The sequence below is a fragment of the Sturnus vulgaris genome, chromosome 13, assembly GCF_052056855.1.
Source record: "Sturnus vulgaris isolate bStuVul1 chromosome 13, bStuVul1.hap1, whole genome shotgun sequence".
Lineage (NCBI taxonomy): Eukaryota > Metazoa > Chordata > Aves > Passeriformes > Sturnidae > Sturnus > Sturnus vulgaris.
Window position 1 is genome coordinate 13,929,845 of NC_142255.1, and position 20,144 is coordinate 13,949,988.

Below are 20,144 nucleotides of genomic sequence, written 5' to 3' on the forward strand. Positions count from 1 at the left end.
AAACTGTATGTGAATGGTATGTGCCCTTATCTGCACCCACACACAACATTTTATAAACTTATCACATCGAATACAATCATCAGAGCCCTAATCCAGTTTAGCTTTTTAGAGCAATTCAAATTATATGCATAATCAATCTTTTACTTTTAATTAAATAAAAATACTGGCAGGTAACAGTAATGTCTCTGTACACAGGACTCATTTAGAAGCATTAGCAAACCGAATTTAATATTCTTTTCATTTTACCAGCATTCACTGGATTTCACACTAATGGCTCTTTCTTCTCTATTGATTCTTCTCATTAATTATCTTTCAATAATATATTTTGCGTGAAAACACATCCCTTTAAAGGATGCTTTGATGATAGTGCAGCAGTGTGACTGTGTTCTGTTTGTCTCCCATAGCTGGATTTATCACATGTGACAGCAAAGGAAGCTGCTCCACTCACACTGGGCCCTGTCTATAAACCTCCAATCCCATTCAAAAATAATGGAATTATATTTCTTTGCTAATGTCCCTGCAGAGATTGCTGTCAAAGGGGCCTGGAATGTTTATCAAAAGGTTGGGATTATGATGCCAATGCTGTGCAAGTCACTCAAGGCCACCAAATATTAAAGGCAAGGAGGACTCTGACTGTACATTGCCAAGGGCTACAGCTGAATCTATAACGTATGAGGCAAAGGCTCTTCCAAAACCCATAATTTTCTTGAGGTATTTGGTTTCTGTTCCTGTGGAGAAAAATCAATCATGGAGGCCAGATTAATTCCCATTATCTAGAGGAGGCAGGAGAGAAACCTGTGCAAACAGTGCAGGCAGAAGGTCTGAGGCAGGGCTGGGTAGCTGCCAGCTGGAATTCCAGATGTGTCCCTGTGCAGACACAGCTTCCCCAGCCCAAGCACGGAGAGGGTGATCCCCTGCAGCAGGCACCCACCTCCCATTTCCTGCAAAACCAAGGATTTGAGCCATAAAAAACTTTCCTATGCATCACTGCAGAGTGTTCTTGGGCAGCCTTGGAGCCTTTCTTCATTGCAGATTCAGGTCAGGCTCCAAAGGCTGGCAGAAACATTTGAATTCTGTCTGTGCAGCAGCGAGCCCTCCTCAGCCTTTGCAAGCCCCCGGAATTCAAACACAGCCCAAAATGCCCTGGCTGTGGGAGCCCTCCCTGCTTTCCTCAGGAATCAATGCTTGCCACAGGCACCCCTCACTGCCAGCAATGGGGCCCTTTCCTCCAGTAAAGCTCCAGCTTTTTCTGTGCAGCTCCATAAGATGAGCATGGAAAACATGACAATCTCATGGAAGGATATTGAGTGTTTATGCTGAAGTAGCAAAGATTATACAGAGGCATAAACTGACAAAGACTTTTCAACCTCTTTCAGGTTTGAGTGATCCAAGCTGTAACTCTATAATCAGTTTAAGGCCACAATTATGTTTTGTGAAATTAACATTTTTAAGACTAGAATTGTACCTTATAATTTTTTTCCCTGAAAAAACATTTTAATAGGAAAATATAATTTAAACAGATACAAAAAAAAAAAGAGAGAGAGAGAGATGGACATGAAATCCAAAGAAGAGTTTGATAAACAAGACATTCCTACAAAGCTGAAATAAAATAGATTTTAGAATTTATTCTAATTCCCCACAAAAAAAAAAAAAAATTCCTAGGAATGACACCAAACATTTATTCTGGAAATAGCTTCATTACAATAGATTTGTTTGGCATCTGTTGAACTATCCCATATTTTCAGTGGGACCAGGAGCATTTTGTAATGAAGAAATTAATTTGAGTAGGACTGTGGGACACCATCATCTCCTCAGTTAACATTACATAATTCCCATTTATTTTCATATTTTGGGTAGGATGGTGAGGAAAAAATTCTATGTATATTTAGAAGTTCTAAAACACACAACAATATGTCTGTCCTATTAGCCTATAGCCAAATGTTACAGTGCATCATTTTACTGAAATGAAATAAATAGCAAATACACCATTAGTAGATAGGTCCCTAATATCTGGTGCATGAAGATATTACATGTGACTTGAAATTCTCTGGACCATTATTCCTCAGGAGCAAGGAAAGTTTGCACCCTATTGCCAGAATTTCTGAGGTGACCTTATCTTAAATATTTTAAGCATATAAGCACGTACAGGCTGTAATTAAGGAAGGAACCAAGTGGACCTACCCTGTAGCCAACATCTTCTGTGACAACTGCTGTGTCAACCATGCAGCCTGCTTGCCACAAGGTCTCTTTTATGCTGCAGCCATACAGAAACACATTCTTTTTCTGGGAGTGCCCATGGTAGTCACAGAAGACCTAGAGAGAGGAAAAAACAAGGCAAAATGTTGAACATTGGAGAGGTTTCTCAGTTCTTCATAATAAGCACTATTAGACTGTGGCAAGGAGGTGTTAATGTTTTGGGTTTTTTCAGATAGCTTAGACTCTGGGCTGTGCCTTTGACCTGTGTCAGACTTCATTAGTCACTTGTATCTTGCTTTATTTATTTGATCTGACATGATCTCAGGGGTCCAGAGTCAAGCCTAGTTCACTTCTGTCTGCAGCAGAAATAAACACGACACCTGTGCAAGAATCCATGGCAACTCAGGAACCCAAGGGTTCATGAGAACTCCTGATACCACAATGGAGCAATTTGTCAGGCTCTTTCTACTTCTAAATTCCTAAACTCCAGCTTTATCCTCATGAGATTTGAAATCTGTGCCTTCCCGAGCGATTAATCATTGTTCTGTCATCTTTAAATTAAAAACCCATGCTACGTAATTTTCAGGAAAATATAATTGTGCAATTGTATTGTCAGACCTTTGCATGAATTCCTGCAAGTCGAGCACAGAAAATGACCCATATTCAAGGCAAATAATCGCATTCCACACTAATCTACCCGTCTATCCAATCCATCTCTCATGTCAGCTGTCATATAAACGAGGCACAAGGAACATTTCCAGTTTTAGCGGAAGTTTTGATTGCTTTTATAGGCAGATATTGATTTCCATGGAAATGAAAATCACAATTTAATGACCCAAGAGGTAAATATTGACCCAGGTCTTAAAGAATAATCAATCTCAGTGCCCTCTGAGATATGAAGTCGATGTACACATGGCGGTTACATATATTTTCCATGTCTTAATCAGGAATATTCAGAAATCTGTTAATGAAAATATAAGAATCTCTAAAGAGAAGGAATTGTTTAATTTTAAACCAACAGCATTCACTGTAGAGTAGAAAGCAGTTTCAAGATTTCATTGAAACAGTTTTCTGGGACTTATGTTGGAGACGAATGTGTGTAGGAAGGTAGAGAAAAATTATGGATCCAAGTAGGGATGGGGGAGAAATCTGGGATGCAAAAAATAGAATCATAGAATCATTTAGGTTAGAAAATATCTCTAAAATAATCAGGTCCAATAATTAACCCAGCACTGCCAAATCCACCAGTAAACCCTGTCCCCAAGTGCCACAACTGCACATCTTTTAAATACCTCCAGGATGACAACTCCACCACTGCTTTGGGCAGCCTTTTCCAGTGCTTGATAACCCTGCAGAGAAGGAATTTCTTCCTTATATCCAACCTAAACCTCCCCTGGCACAACTTGAGGCCATTTCCTTTTGTCCTGTCAGTTGTTGCTTGGGAGAAGAGACCGACATCCACTCCCTGTCAGCCTGTCCTGGTCCCTCTGCAGAGCCTTCCTACCCTCCAGCACATCAACACTCCCACCCATACTCTTACCTAAATACATACACAAGAGGGGAGAAACAGATGGAGAAGATGAGCTTCTTCCACCAACTGTTAGGGCAAGACTTACCCTAGTTTGCTTATTTACCAGCTCCACAGTAACTAAGTTTAGCTGCAGCATGTCAGGGAGTTTATCTGGGAATTGAGCACGTACATTCTTTCAGCTCCTCTGACACTGGAGAGGCTGAGGCACGTAATAACCAGTCATACAGACAATTATACACATCCCATAATTTACATGCTTCTGCTTCCTTTGGTTTCTGTCCTGTCAATTCCCCTTCCCAGACCACAGCTCAGCTCCAGATCTTTCTGCTGGGCTGAGGGCCTGCAGGTTCCACACCTGGAGTATGTGAACAGCCACCTACCCAGCAATAACTCTGATCCACACACAATTATGCTGGAATGCCTCCTTCCAAAAAGCTGCATTTATTAATTCTACTAATGACAGACATTTTTCCAGCTAGTGTTTCATCTAAGCTATCAGCAATACACAGTCATAGCTTAGGTTAACCACAGTTGCCACTGAGAATGTATTTCTATGACTATCAAAGAGGATTTTACAGCTTTTGTCTTACTTCAAGGTAGAAAACTCAACTCAATTGGGTATCAATTACCTGCCAATTTACAGAATTACAACACACAAAAGACAATATATTATCTGCCTAAAATATTATTTATCAGAAACCCCACAGGGATGATCAGAGACTGGGGCTGCCTGATAAACAGCAAGTCTATAATTCTGCACCTCAAGAAGCCTGCATACAGGTCCTTACTGACAGATCTGGATTGAGACTTCTTCACTGGTAAAGGGTTACCAAAGCCAGGTTCTGCAATTTGGCAGCTGGCTCAGGCCATGGAATCTTTCACTGAGTGTCACCAACTTCCACAGTAAAATTCCATCAGTGCCACTGAAAACACTTCCATTCTATTTGCAAGTTGCATAGCGCTACATTTTAATTAATTTGACTGGATACTGCAGTCACTCCCAATGTTTATACTCAATTATTCTCTATAGCACATCCTTCTGTGTGATTTTCACACCACAGGGTAGCTTATGTCTCACCATTCAGCCAAGGCTAAGAGATATTTCAGAGTCTGAGCACCCAACACAGAATTCTTCCTGGGATATGTCTGGGCAAACACTGAGCAAACTTGGCATCTCCCAGTGCTTTTTCTTCAGCCTGCCCTTCCATATGGCTGGGAAACTGAGACACACAAACCAGTCAGACTCCCAAGCTTGCACTCACTGGGATATGACTCAAAGACATGCACAATTTTTAAATCTATTTAAAGTTATTTGCCAGCACTGATCATCCTAAAGGTAAGGACTGCCTTCTAGCTCAAAAACAACCCTCCTTATGAGTCACAGAACCAGGTACCTTTTAAAATAAAAGAAAAGCAATATATAAAGTGGAAAACAAGAAAAGCTGTTGGAAAACAGAACTTTTTGAAATGTCTTCTCTTCTCTGTGTCAAGTCTCTTTCTTAATAACATTGTGACAGGACATTAAATGCCAATTTTGAGATAGACATACTTAGAGGGTTTTTTTCCTCTCAATGAGTACATTCTTGCAGTCTGTGCTTGTTTCCAAGCTCGATATAATGCCTTTGAGAGGCAGCAAACTCTGCTCAGAGCCTTCTGGTCCATTGCAAGTTCCTTCCCCCTTTTCGAGAACCCTGCTCCTCACTAGAGATGAGACTCTCTGCAGTGTTCCAGTGCACCCAGTCTCTTGGTCTCATTAGGGTTCCCACAGCCAACAAGGTAAGCAAAAAACCTCCATCATTTAACAGGCTGTTTTCTTGGTAACTAAAGAATTGAAGTGGCCTTGGTTTGAAGGGATGCTGGAGTTCTTTGCTTTTCCTCCTTCAAGCAGCTTTTCTTTGCTTTGAAGAAACTGCTTGCACATCCCTAGGTTAAATTAAACCAAATCAGTTCACAGAAGTCATCAGGCTATCAGTGAAATAGGCTCCATGGGATTTTAGAGGTTAAAAGAAAATACAATAAAAACAAACAAAAAACCCCCAAACCCAAACTCTCTTCTGAAGGAATGAAAAGGCATTTTTGAGGATTTATAAACTAAAATCAATGTATTTTTCAAAGGCAAAGAAAAACCAGTTTATGAAGTCTAACATGCAGTCTGTGAGTGAGGGAGATGGTAGGATCAATAGCCTCCCTTCACTCAACAATGATGAAAACTTGTACTGAGTATTCAACTTTATGCACCTGAATATGACAAGGAGGGTCATGTATTAAAAGAGGCCAGACAGCAAATTACAGGGTAAAAAAAAGACTCATCCTACACTGCTCTGAACCAAAGGAAAATGTTGGTGACTCAATTTGCAACTCTGAGCTGAGTTTCAACAATACTCCTCAGCCTACAGAGAGAAATTTCCGGGCTGTCAGCTTAGACAAAAACTAAATTACTGCAAGAATTCTCTTAGAGAAGCTCACAGATATTTTCACCTTGTTTGGGGCTTTTCATACCAAACCCAGAGGGACTCTGGTGCACTTGGACATTTCCTGCAGCTATCACCAATAAACCTGCCAGTCCTTGTATCCACATCTGTTTGTAAATATTTGAAGCTCCTTGTGGTTTTCCTCCTGGGGTCTCAGAACTATCTTTTTCTTCTGTTGGGCAACTGAGCAGATGGGATGGATCCCAGACCCATCTCATGAATTTCTGGTAGCCCCCAAACCCAGTCCTTTTTTTCCCCATGACCAAAGCAGCAGGGAAGTTCACACACTTTGAGGGCTGCTTCCTCTGTTTTTGTGATTGCACGGGCTTTAGCATAGTCCATTTGGACTAAATCTTTTTGGTATTTCTCCTAATGTTTCCATGAAGATAGCAATAACCTACTCATAATATTTAGCTTAGTTGGAGGGCTTTGAGGATATAAAGAGCTTTAAGAAATTAATTTTCTCATTGTTATTCCAGGTGTACAGAGATTCTGAAATTTGGAGTTGCTGGTTAGAAGATTCAGTACATGACAAATATTCAAGATTTTCAAAACAATTCCACAGGATGAAAGTGTAACAGGATGTGATGCTCCCAAATCACTCCAGTTCTGTGACAAGACTGTTCACAGCAGTACAATAATCAATCCATTGACAGAATCCCACAACAGAAGCTGCAAGAGACTCACCAGAGGAGCCCGGCCAATGCTGCGCAGGTAATAGAGGAGACCTTTGGCATGGTAAATTGTTGGGTGCAGCTGGGAACTGGGTGCCAGCCACTGCCTGTTGAGATCATCTCCACTCAGTGAACAACGGAGGCTGAAATCAGGAAGCAACACATCACAAACTGGCAAAACAATAACTGATTCCAAAGCATTTCCAATCCTGGCAAGCCGTGGCACAAGGACAGGGAATGTCAACAGAACACAGATACAACAGTTTTGAACATTGGGATGGAATGAACTAATAATCCATATTGTATTTTTTCAGCTTCTTATATTAATTTTACAATTTCCTTTCTTTCTAAGGTTCACATTATTGCTGTCCTGCCAATAAATGCAATTTTTCACCTACCTAAGAAGGCACAAATCAAAAGACCATTTAGAAAAAAGTCTACTGAAACATTCTAAATTCTGTGCTATGAAATTCACACAGCTTTCATAGAGCACTAGCTTATCAAAACCCCCAGAGCAAACAACCACATCCAGCTTCTACTCATTCTCATTGAAGACAGGCACTCAAATCTCATTGACCAGCCTGAAACATGCATGTACTTAAATGAGACGAGCTGGGTGTCTCATTTAAGCTTCTCTGCTCACAAGAAATGTCTCTATCTAAAGCCCATCAAGGATATCATGATGCCTGCTAGAGCATTATGTAGAACAATTACCCAGCTTCACTGCAAAGGCTGGATAAAAAGCTAAATAAGAATTCCAGATTTGCACTGAGGAAATGTTTCCCTTAGTTAGTTACAACCCATTCTGTTACTGACTCAATGATCAGTGGAAGATTGTGCAGGATACTTGACCATGTGGAGCACTACAGCACTGTGCAATTTTGAAAAATTCAACTAATCTCCCTTGTTAGTGACTGTGACGATCAGAGCCCTACACTCTTCAAAGGATTTGCTGTAATTTGGTTGATAATTTTCAAATCACAGTGTGGTGATGAAATTCAGGAATCCACCCTCCAGCATATGAGATATTGTGGTAGGTTCTCATCATCTCCAAACTATCCACTAGAATGCTTCCAGTGGCACTGTAAAACTGGGGTGCTTATTTTTCAAAAATGTTAGCATATCCTATGAATTTCTAGCTACAGAGTTGCATTCAGCTTTGCTGCACCAACCTCTTAGAACAAATTAAAATATAAATGTATTAATAGAGATGGGTTCTGCTGTTGTATTGACAGAGGTTAGGGTGTGCTGCATGTGGTATCTTGGGTATTATCAATACCTTGCAAAATTCTTGAAAAAGGGGGTCATAAAGCAGGAATGTTTTGGGGTTTGTATTTTTAATAGGTGGGAATAATGGAGAACTGGTTAAAAATGGAAGACAAAGAAATAAAGAGTCACTAAGAATATTTAATATATCTTTAATGTAGAAAAAAAAGGTCATTAATGACATCTTGGGGTTTCTGGCAACACTACAAGGTCCATTCCAAATTTACTCTAGTTTCAGTTATCTGAATTCCCTTATTTCCTCATAATCCATACTTCCCTTGTTACTCACTCAGCAAATGAGAAAACACTAGCAATAGCTAACACTTGGGCAATCAGCAAATGCTGCTTAGAGGCTTCTGCCAAAAATTCTGCATGAAAACATGAGAGTTTCTGTTGTGCTTCTTAAGGGTTCTTTGGATAAAGTTACCTTTAGGCTCACCTCTCCTGATCTTAAGGACAGCAACTGCTCAACTGAGATTAGCAGCTACATTTCTGCCAAGAATTTGTACACACTTTCCCCTCAATAGGTACAATGACACAGAGAGGCACTGAATTGCATAAAGAAACTCATCTTTTCCCAATGTAACCAGCAAAAAAATAAAACCCTTCCTTAACAAGGCTGTGATGCCTTCCTCCATCACAGTTATACTAGGGAGCAAAACTAATTGAGAATAACAACAGAGTTCTCATTCTGAAGGAAAGAATGATAGCTGGACTTGTATTCCCATGTTTTAATTTAATATCAAGAAGAAAAAACAGAAGGGACTCTTGTTGTTTCAGACCTACAGAAATTGTTTTTCAACATTGTCATTGGTCACACCCCAAACCTACTATACCCCCCTTTCTTGGGGGAATTGACATTAGTTTATGCCTGCTCAAACCACCCACACTTCCCTCTGCTAAATGCCTTAGTACACACGGGACGAGTCCAACATAAAGGGAGAAACAAGCAGGGGAACAGAAACATGACAGCTGAAAATTACTGCTAAAAGGATTCAGTAAATATAGATACTAATATTAAACCACTGCCAAACTCAACTTTTATTTTTTAAACTAAAATCTTCTAAAAATTTTCGTTATTCCTTCAGCAATTATAAAGAAATCCTATGATCTGTCACATAAGAAAAATTCCTAATCAAGTCAATAATACAATTTGCCAATTTTATTGCTCTGACAGAAATCGTGACCTTTTCAGAGGTGACTATGACAAGACAATCCCCAGCTCTGCAGTTCACAGGTGCTGCTGTGCTCAGTACTAGTTTAAGAAGTGTAATCCAACTCTAAAACAGTAATTTGGAAGTTCTTATGAACTGTTTTGAAAGAAGGTAACATCTCTACATAAAGCTAAGAGCTAGGAGACGAAGTTCAGCTTTGTCCCTTTAAAGATTAACACCTCTGTTCATTTAAAGCTTTAAAAATAAGCCCTCAGCTAGTTTGTATCCACAGCTCTTGAGGACAGGCAGAACTCAAATTTTAACTACAAGAGGCTGATTTTTCCCACCCTGCTCTGTCCTTCCCTCATTCTCCTAAAATCTGTTTACTTTTGAACATGCCAATTCCCTTCCAGTCCTGTTTCTCCTTATCCCTTCATTCCTTCTCTCTTCCCTAATAGTGATGACATGCACAGATAATGGTTTTGCCCGTTATGCTCTGCAGCCAAGGGTGAAGGTAAAATATTAAGCTGATTTCAAATGCTGATAGCAAATAAAGGGACTGGAGAGCTGAGACTGACTTTGAATGTTTGGCAGGGTTTAATGAAATCCACTACTCAAATCAAAGGCCTTTTTTACAACGCAGTTCCAAGCTATTATATTTCCTTTAAATGCTTTACATGCCTTTTCTCTTTTGCAGCATTAGCTAGACTACATGCCACTTTGGACAGGACTAGTGGCAGCTTACAAAAATAATTGGTAGAAAAAAAATCCAATATAAAACACCACTTCTGTGGGTCTATATAAAGTACCTGAAATTCTTCTCATTGCTACATATCTTCAATCTAAGTTCATTACCCAGAGATATAATAATTAAAATAATTAAACTGTGATTCTCTTGTTCAAAAGCCTGATCTGTTTGTTAGTCCTCCCTCCTCCTCTGTTTTTTATATAGCCAAGACATTTTGGCTTTGAGGGCAAAGTAACCTCAGATGCTGCACAAAGCTCTGCACATGGTATGTGCATGGATGGAGAGATCCTACCTGGTCCTAACACAAGGTTTGATAAGGTCAATGGAACATTTCAGCTGACTGCAATAAGCCTGTATCCCACAAAGGTATAAAAATGGCAGGGGAGGAGAAAAAGAAACACTGGAAAAACAAAACTGAACAGGGTTGTGTAGTAAAGAGATTGGGGATAAGAATAATACACAAGATATTAGACAAGAAAGAATGAAATGGAGAGAGAGAGAAAAGTCACTTTTTAAAGAAAACATGTTGCTGTGCTTGGAAGATAAAATGTTTCCCAGTCTCCTGTCCATAACAGATAAAAGGAAAGACAGGAGCCATCATATTGAATGAATGATGTCAGGATTGATAATAACAGCACCTGGGGCTCAGGGAAATATAAAATCTAAAGGGATGCATCATGTTTGATATGTAGAGAGAAGCATCACCATTCACTGTGCATCTTAAAAGCAGGCAGCAGTACCAGTGTAGGATGAGAGTATCTGTATAAAAGGCAGCAGGCACAAGTAAACATCAAGATGCCATTGAGCAGCATGAGGCAGCTTCAACCAGACACAGCATGCTGGACTTTGGAAATAACAGCAGCCTAGGATGAAAACTGAAATATTTGTATTAAAGTGTTATGATCCTGCCATTCAGAAAACTCGGAGCAACATGGGAGGAAAAAATATTAAGATGGATAGAAAATCCTTTATTTCTCTTCATTTTAAATCTTTCCAGAGATCAAGACTTGGTGATGTGAGGAAGCAGCAGCAGCAGCAAAGCTCTCCTTCATATTGTAATGGAGGGTGTCAGAAATATGATCATTATTTTCTGGCTTTGACTCTGGCTTTGTTCAAGTCCATGGGCTGAAATCATCATGGCTACATTCCATCCTGGAATGGCCCTGTGATGCCAATGATTATTCCAGAAATGGAATATCACCAGAACGATGTAAATTTTGGAGGCTTTACAATGAAACATTTGTCATCAGCATTACTGCAGTTAACAATTTATTTCCCATCCTTCTCTTTCCTTCTGACTGCAGCATGAATGCTAAATATGTACAACAGAACCAGGCTCAAGAGCAGTTTACCTTCCCAAAATAACCAAATCATCAGGGAGTCCAGGAGCTACAATCCCGATTTTCCATATCTGTTTTCTTCAAGTGTATGTTTCATTCTTAAGTCCTAATTACATCTCATCCTTACTTATGCATAACCTACTGCAATGCTAATTGTCCTCAAATATCACTGGCATCACATCTTACAACCAAACTGTTTTTTATCAAGATTAAGGACCACAGTTAGTATTGGAGCACCAAGGGAGGCTGGCCCTATTTAACTGGCCAGATGATAAAAAACGAGGCCAAAAAGTCAGCTTCTCCTAAGAGATCCCCATAAAGTACCAAACAATGGTGTTTTTTCAATTGCACTGTGAAATGCTGCCTATTTATTTTATCACCAAGCCTTTAAGAGGACATTTTTTATTACTCTCTTCTCTTTTTTTTTAATGGCACCTTACACACACACAGTGCCAGACTCACGTCTTGAGTGACATTTGTGCTACCTGGGTGCCAGTGAAATGACCAGTTTCATTTCAGCCCGTGGCTGCTGCACCACCCTCCCCTCCCAGCACTGACTGATAAATCCATGATGCACAATCCTTCCTCTTGGACGAACACTATCCTGAGGTATCACTCTGCCAGGTTTTTCCTGCCTCCCTACAGCTGAGCACTGATACTAATTAGCCTAATGAACCTTCAGTGTTTTACTCGCTGCATCTGACTGATTTTGTCACAATGGACAATTCCTTGCTTCCCAAGATAAATGATGCAATCTGTTCTCTTGCTGTTCCGTGCATGTACTGTACCTCTATCCTTGCTCAGCTGCCTCTGATAGAAGGGCTCCTTTTCTCTCTGTGGACACATTTCATTAAGTCACACTTGGTCAAAAATCACTTGGAGATGCAGAACGAGATCTGCCTCACCCCAGCTAACGCTGCCAATGTCATAATCAAGTAAGACAAGGAGTTCAGCTGATCTGCTGGAAAGGTGAGCAAACAGCATGGCCAGGGATGAGCCAATCTTCCTCCCAGTTCCACACCAAAGGATGCCCAGCTCATCTCTATTTCTTCTTTTTGTAATAGCGGGAATCATTAAATACCAGATAATTAATTCATCTGTAGTTGCCCACACTTTGCACTGTCATGTATGAGAAAAGTTCAAGTAATAAAAGTTTTGTGCTATTTTATGAAGGAGTAAATAGGGATTCAGGAAACAAATAAAAACTGGGTTCTCATCCATGACATGGGGTCATCCCAAGAGCCTCTTCTGAGGATCTTCAAATACTTCACTCAATAAAAAAGCCTTAGAACAGCATTCTTAGACACTGGCTTTGGGTGGAAATTTCACTTTTCAGCTCTTACAACAAGTATTGACTTTTTGCAGAAAATGTTGACTTTTCCTCACCAATCCAACACCAATTCCCCAGAAAACTCCGAGTTTTCTGTCGAAACTCCAAATTTTACTATCCAAAACATCAGAACTGGTTAAGATCTCAGAAAACAGGAAATTGAGGTTTCTTAGGCACCTGTTCCTCTCTTTCAGAGCATCTCCTTGACGGGGCCACATTTCCCCTAAATTCAACATCAACACTCCGTGACAGCAGCTCAGTGAGATGCAGAATCATGATGCAGCATGGGAGCTGTAGTGTGGCTGGAGGAGCCTGGACAAGGGCAGCCAAACAATTCCCAAAGGGCACCATGATGACACCTCCAAATGCAAGTTCTGTTTTTAAACAGGAAGATTTGGCTCCAGTTTTGATTATCCATTATTCATAGAAAATATTAAGCTTTCCATGGGGGAAAAAAAATAAACCAAAAAAATCCTGAAAAGTATTTTCCCAAACAGCCCCACTTATATCCTCCTACAAGAGATGTCAGCAAATAGTAATTTTGCAGGCAGGGATATTGAGAAGTGAAGCCACTCATGCAGCAAAGCAGTAAATCAATGAAAAAGTACGAATAGAACCTGACAGCTGATGAAAGCATATCACATTAACGAAAACTTTACTTTTAAATTTATGTCCTTTAGCCTGTTTCTAATTCCTGTATCCTTTCCTATTTTAAATGTGGCTTGTATCCATAGCACTGAAGAGGAGTTTTAACTGACTTAAGCTAATTGCCCACATATGGGTTGCATCGAATTAACTGAGTTGATTTAAAAATCTGTTAGTTAAATCAGTGCAATCTCTGCATATAAACGAGCACTAAGAATTGCAATTTGCAGATGATTGTTCCAAAACTTAAACCAAAACAAACAATGCAGAAGGGCAAAGTGTTGCATCATAGAATTAAGTGATAATCACAAGAAAGGTGTGTGGAGGCCCAGGGAAACAAAAAAATTAATGAAAAATAATGTGCTCCAGTGGCTTCAGATCTCCAACAGTTTTTTCTACAATCCACCCTTAGCCAAGTAGTCCAGGAGGTGGTACCCTGGCACCTGCAGAGATTTGTATGGGAATCAGGCTTGTTTCAGCCAGGTGACACCTCACAGCAAAGGAGGAACTGACCTGGCAGCTGGCAAGGAAGAAAGAAAAAAGTAAAAAGAGAAAGAAGCCAAGAAGGCCTCAGAGAGATGAAGGTGAGAAAGCCTGAAGCCACTCCTCCCCAGCTGAGTATGTCCCATTCTCCACCACCTCAGCCATCTTCAATAAAAACAAGCAGCAGGGATAAATCTCTCTGCAAGTCACACCTGCATGACAATGAGGTGGTGGTGTTCCAAAATAAGATGCTTTTGAACACATATATTTTTGGCCCTGTAGGAGGCTGAAAGGTTGTTTTGCCAAATTTGTTCTGTTGATTTCTGAAGAGAGGTTAATAATAAACTTTACAAAACAGTGTTTAAAACACGGCTGATCTAGATTAGGCAGTGTTGGTTGTCCCCTGTAATTCTAAGTAGACTCACATGTTAATCCTTCAGTATTAAATCCCACAGGTCAAAAAAGATGCTGTTTTCTTCTCTAAGAAAGACCTGGCACAGGATGGGTTTACTGCATCACCAAGTCACTCATTTCAGTGAAGGAGCACCAAAAGGGACCTCAATGCACAAGAGGCTGCTGTGATTTATGGTGGAATTGGCCATAGGCTGACATAATTCTTCCATTAGTAAATTATAGTTCTGAAAAAGCAGAATTAACTGAAATATGCTGATTTATAGCTTACAAAGTAACACAAACCCAAGTACAAATCTTGCTAACTTTCCTTTGCAAGGCAGTGGGCTGGCTGTGGAAGAAAACACTGGATTGTGTTTGTTGCTCATCCTAGAAGGGTTTCCCCTCTTTTTCCCACTTCCACTCCACCTTAATTTCCAGTTCTTGTAAATCAATATGATTATGAAGACATTACAGCTATATCTTCAACATCACTGGAAATTCCCAGTATAGAGGGCTACAGCATTTTGGGACTTGACCCCTACTAACACCTCACAAGCTACTTGCACTGCAAATATAATCCCTCTGCAATACAGTAATATTTCCTCACGGGTTACTCAGCAATGATACATATGAAGCCAGGCTTTTTATATTTCTCCTTTGTGACATGGGATTTCTAACTCTGCCTGTGAATTCCATTGAGGAGCCAGGAGTTCATATAAAACACTGTTTGTTTTCTTTGCAATAAATGTTCCCCTCTGTGCAGATGAACAATATTTATGGATCAGACCCATTTGCAATCCAGCTTCCATTTCAGAAAAGGCATGCTGGAAATAGATGATGTTTAAGATCCCCTCCAACCAAAGCTGTTTTAGGAAAACAGAAAAAAAACCCTCAAAACAACCAGCATACATCACACCACCAGAAAAAAAATCAACCCCCCCAAAAACCTAATGAAAACACCTCTCCCATTTTTTGTTATACATTCTACCTGCCTTTGAAAGGATGAGGTTATTTTCCTTTTTACCAGGCATAGATCATTGAATTCTTTTTTTGCCAGCACATTGCATCTTTCTTGTTGATGTCGTACTCCTACATAATACTTCTCTCCAGTGTTGTGAGCTCTTGGTTAACACTATGCCTGATTCCCTCACATATTCCTGGAGACCATGAAGGCTTTGAGGGGCTTGAGCTGTGAGTTAAAAATATCATCACCACCATAACTGGAGGCTGCTTCTTGCAGTAGCTATAAAATGTGCATAGCAAGTTTTAATAAGTCATTGCAGCTAACGAAAAAAAATTAAAATAATAATAATAAAAAATAAAATCCCCAAATACCACTCACTCTTTTGTGGAGCTTCCTGCTCAAAAATGCATGCACCACCTCCCCTAGCACATCCCTTCTGGAAGTGTCTTGGGTAAAGAGCAGCAGAGGAAAAATTGAGCTCCTCCAGTGCCCAGGCAAAGGAAATAAGGTGTTTCAGGAATGCCAGAAAAATGATGGATGAAATCTGGCAACTACCACAAGGGCCACACATCCAGCCTGCAGACAACCAAGTGTTACTAATAAAACATCCATTCACCAGGGCGAGCACACAAGCCATAATTCTTGAATAATGATAATGGCGAGGAGACACAGAGAGGGAACAGTTCTGCATCTGGAATTCTCTGCAAAACAAATCCAGCCCTCTGCTAGCATCAATCTACTCCTTCAGTGCATCCTCAGACACCAGGCAACTGCAGCAGTGCTGGAAGGGCATTTGGGGACTGATCAGCAGTGAGCAGAGCACTCACAGTGAAGGAAAGCAGTTCAGGGTTCTGGTGTAGATGCACTAAACTCTCCTTTATTTGTTTACTTTCCCCCGTACACTTGTACTGTGAGCCTTCAAACCTCAGCTGAATCCTAATTCTGATACTAAAAAAACCACAACAAATTGCACTTATATAACTGCTCATCCAAGCACGGTGTCTCTGGGCACTTCAAAACAGTAAAGTTAAACGAAGCATTCAATACACACTTATTAAAATAAAGTATCCACTAGAGAAACCTGATAGGCTTGCAGAGCACTGCAAAACAGTCAGGAAATGAAATTAAAAAAAAAAAAAAAAAAACAAACACAAAAAAAAACACAAAAAAAAAAAAAAAACAAACAAACAAACAAAAAAACATATAGCAGACAGCAGCAGATAGGATTCCTGCCAGAGAAAAAAAATAAATAACAAAAAAATCAAATTCTCCAGAAAGCTTCACAAACCTTAGCAAGACTTGGACAAAGTTTTAAGAGAGCTCATTTCAGTGCTAAGTAGAGCTGGTGCTGAGAATTCAGGATGCATAGGAAAATTTAAAATTCCTAAGAGGTGCTATCCCAACCTCAGGGGAGCTGAGAGACTTGCAATGGGTACCTTGCTGAACATATTAACAGTCCAAGCCTTGCTGGAAGTTTCTAGTAAAGAAAAACTAGGACACTAGATAGGAACAAATGCGTGGAAGTGGTTGATATATACTCATGTGAGCAAAAAAATCTAAGCTGCTTTTGCATAGCAATTGACAAATTTTAATTGGGGACTAGTAGGATCAAAAAATTCCCTCTTGAAACAGATTTGTAAAGTGAAGTTACTTGAATACTGAAATAAATGACCTGATTTTTCAAAATATGGAGCTATTCATCATAGCCTATTGAAGTTCAAGAGAGTTGCAAGCACTCAGCATCTTCCAAAGTCAGGAAATTCTTAACTAGCTTCCTGAAAAAAAAAATTAGATTGGGTCACCTAAATTATGGTCCTTAGCATTCATTTTTAACTCTCTCCTCAAAACAAATCAGGAAGCTTGAAGCATCTGAAGATCTATCAGAATGATATCAGCAGAATTTTCCAGAATGGACAATACAGTGCTTTATCCAAATATTTTGGGCTTTTTTCCCTGAGCTCTTCTCTGTCAACCCCTCTACATGCTTGTTTTTAATGTAACATAATAGAAGAATCATCTTTTAAAGGGGTACAAATTGTGTATATGTGAATATAAGGGGATGGATAATCCTGAAGACACTCATGAAGAAAACTGACGATCAGCCTCCCATTTTGGTAGCAAAATGTTTAAAAATCTTTCAGGTAAATGGCACTGCCCTTTTTCAGTGAGTTAAGAATATCAGGGCTTGGATCAAAAATTTAAATATTTAATTGGAAAGTAGACAAAGTACCAGGGTGACAGAGCCCCTTACTTAGACAAGGAGAAAAGAGAAGAGAGCTCTAATGCAACTTCTGCATCACTTATTGTAAGACACAGAAGAGGGTAATCTACAGCTAAACCTCTCCTACTTAGAAGGCCCATGGATAAAAATTGACAGTGCCACTAAAAGCTATTTATATCTCCTTGCTGATGCAACTCAGTACACTCAAACCAAAAAATAGGCCCACAGTTTATCTTTATAGATATCAACAACCAAGGGCTACAATTTTTTCTCTGTCTATATAAGAAAACTCCTTTTAACCTCCTCATAGAGAAAAAATATTTTGCATACCTATGTAGAAGAGCTGAACATATTTTAACTGTTAATACACATTTAGGCTCAACAGGTGGATGACAGCACTGATGTACTGCATTTACAGGGCAGCACAACATTTGCCTCCAAGGAGAAACAGTGCCAAGATCCAACTTGGAACCAAGAGGTTTTTGAAATTCTCTGCCAAAAAAAACAATATCCTGTCATTGCTAGGAAACTTCAAGATATTGTTTTTCATGCAGATGTGTCTCTCTCAGTAGAATCACATTAAAAAAGCAGAAGAATAAAATTTTCTCAATTTCAAGATGGAGTTGAAAGAGAAATAAGCATGGCTCTTGCTTAAAATAACAACAAAAGGCTAACGAAGTCTCTAGAATAATTCCAATTATACCCAATAGTGTTTTTCCTTTTTTAATTTCTTCAGCATTCCTTGTTCTTTGAGCTAATTCTACCACTCCGACCCAAGAGAGAATAAAGACTCAGCTGCATAACATTTAGTCAATACAGATAAGCTCACAGAAATATCCTCTACAAAAATCAATGTGCAAATTCAAGCAGGCCATTCTGATCATGTGGAATAAAGGTTGTACAAGGTTGCCAATTATTTTGGCTTCTCTTGTATTTCTGGAATATTTATAAGCAAGGGAAGTCACTTGCTGCCTACAAGAAAGGATCTGGCTAAAACTCTGACCACTGCACAGCTCTGCCCTTCTTGAGCAGCTTCATTCCAATAACATTGTGTAATTAATAATGCCATGTAATAGACAGGAACAAATGCATGGGAGTGATTCACATATGATCATGTAAGCAAAAAAATCTAAGCTGCTTTTGCACAGCAACTGACAAATTTTAGTAATTTTAATAGTTGTAATTTTTGTTAAGATATAACGATGCTTATTATCTGAGAGAAATATAAATAGTTTTCCAAAAAGTTGATTTTTCTGAGAAGTTGGCAAGTTTGATCATAAAAATTTGCTTGTGAGGGAAAAAAGTACACCAAACCAGTCATATTTTTTGCCATTTTGAATGCCCAAAGTAAAGATCTACCCTCTTAAAAAAAAAAAATAATCATCCCTATCCACCCTCAGAACGCAGTGAATGTACTTTCAGTGTGAAATCTCCATTTCAATAGGGCCCATCTCTTTTCAGACTAACACTAGGACATTTCAAACAATTATATAATCATTAAATTAAGCTCAAAAAGCTTCTTTAAGGTATTACTGCCATCACTGTATAGATGGCTAAAGTAACTACAAAACAGTTTAATGACTTGCCTGAGATTGCACCGTAAACATTTGAGAAAAATGGAAAAATGATGATTCAAAGAGAGCAAAACATTCATAGGTTTTTTTAAGCTGTTCACAGCCTGAAAAGCAATTACTTAGCAGTCCTCAAAGGATGCCATGAAGGATGCTTATCTCTGTTCCTGAGCACTGAAAATTACCAGTGACAGACAGCAAAAAGGGACTGCAATGAGGCAAAGAATAAAAAAAAAAAAAAAAAAAAAAAAGAAGAATTAGATCTGTAGAGCTCATTTCTCTCCAGCTCACAAGGCAAATTTGTTGGTCTGAAAAGCATGCTCACTGAATTGCAGCTTTGAATGGATTTCTCATGGTGTGACTCCACAGCTGCAAAATCCCAGCTGCAATTAGGAAACTGTAGGGCTGGATTTTACATCACTGCTACACACACTCCTCTCCAGCAGTGGCTGCAGCTGGCCTGCCATCAGCCCCAGCTGCTCTTGAGCAGCAAGGCAGCAACTGCACTTGTGTGTAAACAGCAGTAAAACACTCATTTCACAGGTGTAGAAATGGGCTGGAAGTGCTTAGTGAGGTTTCAATCCAGCACTTCAGTCAGGTGAATACGACTTCCCTGGGAGAAGTCACAGAACAGGGTTTTACACCATCAGACAGGGAGGGGTGATGAGGGGAGTGCTAAGTCTTCAAACAGCCAAAAACATAATCACTGAATTTCAAAGTAAAATCACTTTAGAGAAAAGCAAACATAGAAACAACCCCCAAACAAACAAAACACAAACAAACAAACAAAAACCCTTCATGATTCCAGTGGTGAGCCATTCTCCAAAGATTAAAGATTAGGATGGTGCCTTTTTCTCACATTTATCTGAGAGGATTCTCGTGTCTTCTGCAGTGTAATTTGCTCTTAAGAAAAAATACTTCATCAAATGGTTCACAGATGCTAAGGATGAATTAACAGGATGATAGTTTACATCCAAACCCACAAATTCATCCCTTCCTCAATATTCAAGTTGATGCATTTTGGTGAATCTTTCTGAGTCCAGCCTCTAAAGGGTACATGTAAAGCTCTCTCTCTCTCTAAAATGATTGCACCAATAGAAGACACTGACAAAATTTAAAGGACTTAGTGCTTAACATCCACCCAAACAAATCTTTTA

General features: G+C 39.4%; 1 protein-coding gene across 2 annotated transcripts in view; it reads right to left on the minus strand.

Annotated features, from left to right (window-relative positions):
• The window catches only part of AGBL1 (AGBL carboxypeptidase 1), a 266,522-nt gene that overhangs the window by 121,355 nt on the left and 125,023 nt on the right, over window positions 1-20,144 (minus strand). For both annotated transcript variants that reach the window (XM_088172621.1, XM_088172620.1), the window contains exons 19-20: window positions 6,886-7,015; window positions 2,182-2,313 (exon numbers count right to left, since the gene is read on the minus strand). In XM_088172621.1, the coding sequence (XP_088028747.1) occupies window positions 2,182-2,313; window positions 6,886-7,015 (262 nt within the window). The remainder of the gene's footprint in view (window positions 1-2,181; window positions 2,314-6,885; window positions 7,016-20,144) is intronic.